General features: G+C 36.2%; 1 protein-coding gene across 1 annotated transcript in view; it reads left to right on the top strand.

Moving 5' to 3' along the window:
- Nucleotides 1-1095, top strand: part of LOC106877457 (sodium-dependent phosphate transport protein 2B) — a 30202-nt gene that overhangs the window by 14863 nt on the left and 14244 nt on the right. Inside the window, exon 2 of the mRNA XM_052974977.1 lies at nucleotides 553-742. Within this exon, the coding sequence (XP_052830937.1) occupies nucleotides 553-742 (190 nt within the window). The remainder of the gene's footprint in view (nucleotides 1-552; nucleotides 743-1095) is intronic.

Genomic DNA, 1095 nt, shown 5'->3' with positions numbered 1-1095 from the left:
CTCCCATAAAAGATTATGTAATTCTTAAAATATAAACAATAACAAACGATAAAATCAATTCTTATTTTTCTAAACGAAACAAAACAGTCAGAGGGATAATAAAGTTTATTTTTGTATACTTCCACTTTATTTATATTTGAAAAGTTTCCTCCTACTTTTTTCAATTGCAAAATCTTTGATCAGATCCTCAAAATTAATCTTAGGTAACACATCTGCATCTATACTTAGTAGAGATAAAGGCATCCCGAATATTATTTTAGCAAAGTTTAAAGTGATTTCTTTTGTGCCGTAAACCATTTACCATTTCTGTGGTGCCCCCCCTCCTTTGGTGCCCTAAGCATGTGATTATTTTGCTTGATGGTTAATCCAGCGCTGCTCTCAGTATTGTTATTGATCCTAAGAGTACATGAATGGAACCACTACCACCACCTCCAACACCATCACCACCAACGCCACTACTAGCACAACCACTAATTTCATTCGTCTGTTATTTATTTATTTATTCGTCTGTTATTTATTTATTTATTTATTTATTGTGCTTTCTTTCTTTAGGGACGTTTCAAGCTATTACGTGATTCCAATAACGTGACACACAGCCATCCGGCTGTCGTGGAGAACAACCACACCACCAACAGTCATATCGGAAACAATGAAAACCACCGAGACTCTGTGGAAGACACAAGAGTGGAAGATGATCCCTGGAACACACCCGACTTAGTTGACGATTCTCCAAAATGGTCAGGTGAGAAGAAATTTGGATTTCCTTCCTTTCTTCTTTCCTTTCTTCCTTCCTTCCTTCCTTCCTTCCTTCCTTTCTTCCTTTCTTTCTTCCTTTCTTCCTTCCTTCCTTCCTTCTATCCTTCCATCCTTCCTTCGTTCCTTCCTTCTATACATCACAAAAATACGTTGAGCTGGACTCCGTGTTTCTTTATAAAGTATTCCATTAAAAATCGCCAAAGTAAACAAGATAGAGTCAACATAAAGGTGAGCCCCACACACTGATCCCGAATCTCATTTTATATACACATGTTTGTGTGAGGTGAGGTGGGGTTTTAGGCATATATATATATATATATATATATATATATATATATA

Source organism: Octopus bimaculoides, chromosome 20 (genome assembly GCF_001194135.2).
Source record: "Octopus bimaculoides isolate UCB-OBI-ISO-001 chromosome 20, ASM119413v2, whole genome shotgun sequence".
NCBI classification, from domain to species: Eukaryota; Metazoa; Mollusca; class Cephalopoda; order Octopoda; family Octopodidae; genus Octopus; species Octopus bimaculoides.
The sequence above is the reverse complement of the archived record's forward strand: the minus strand, read 5'-3'. Positions and strand labels throughout refer to the sequence as shown.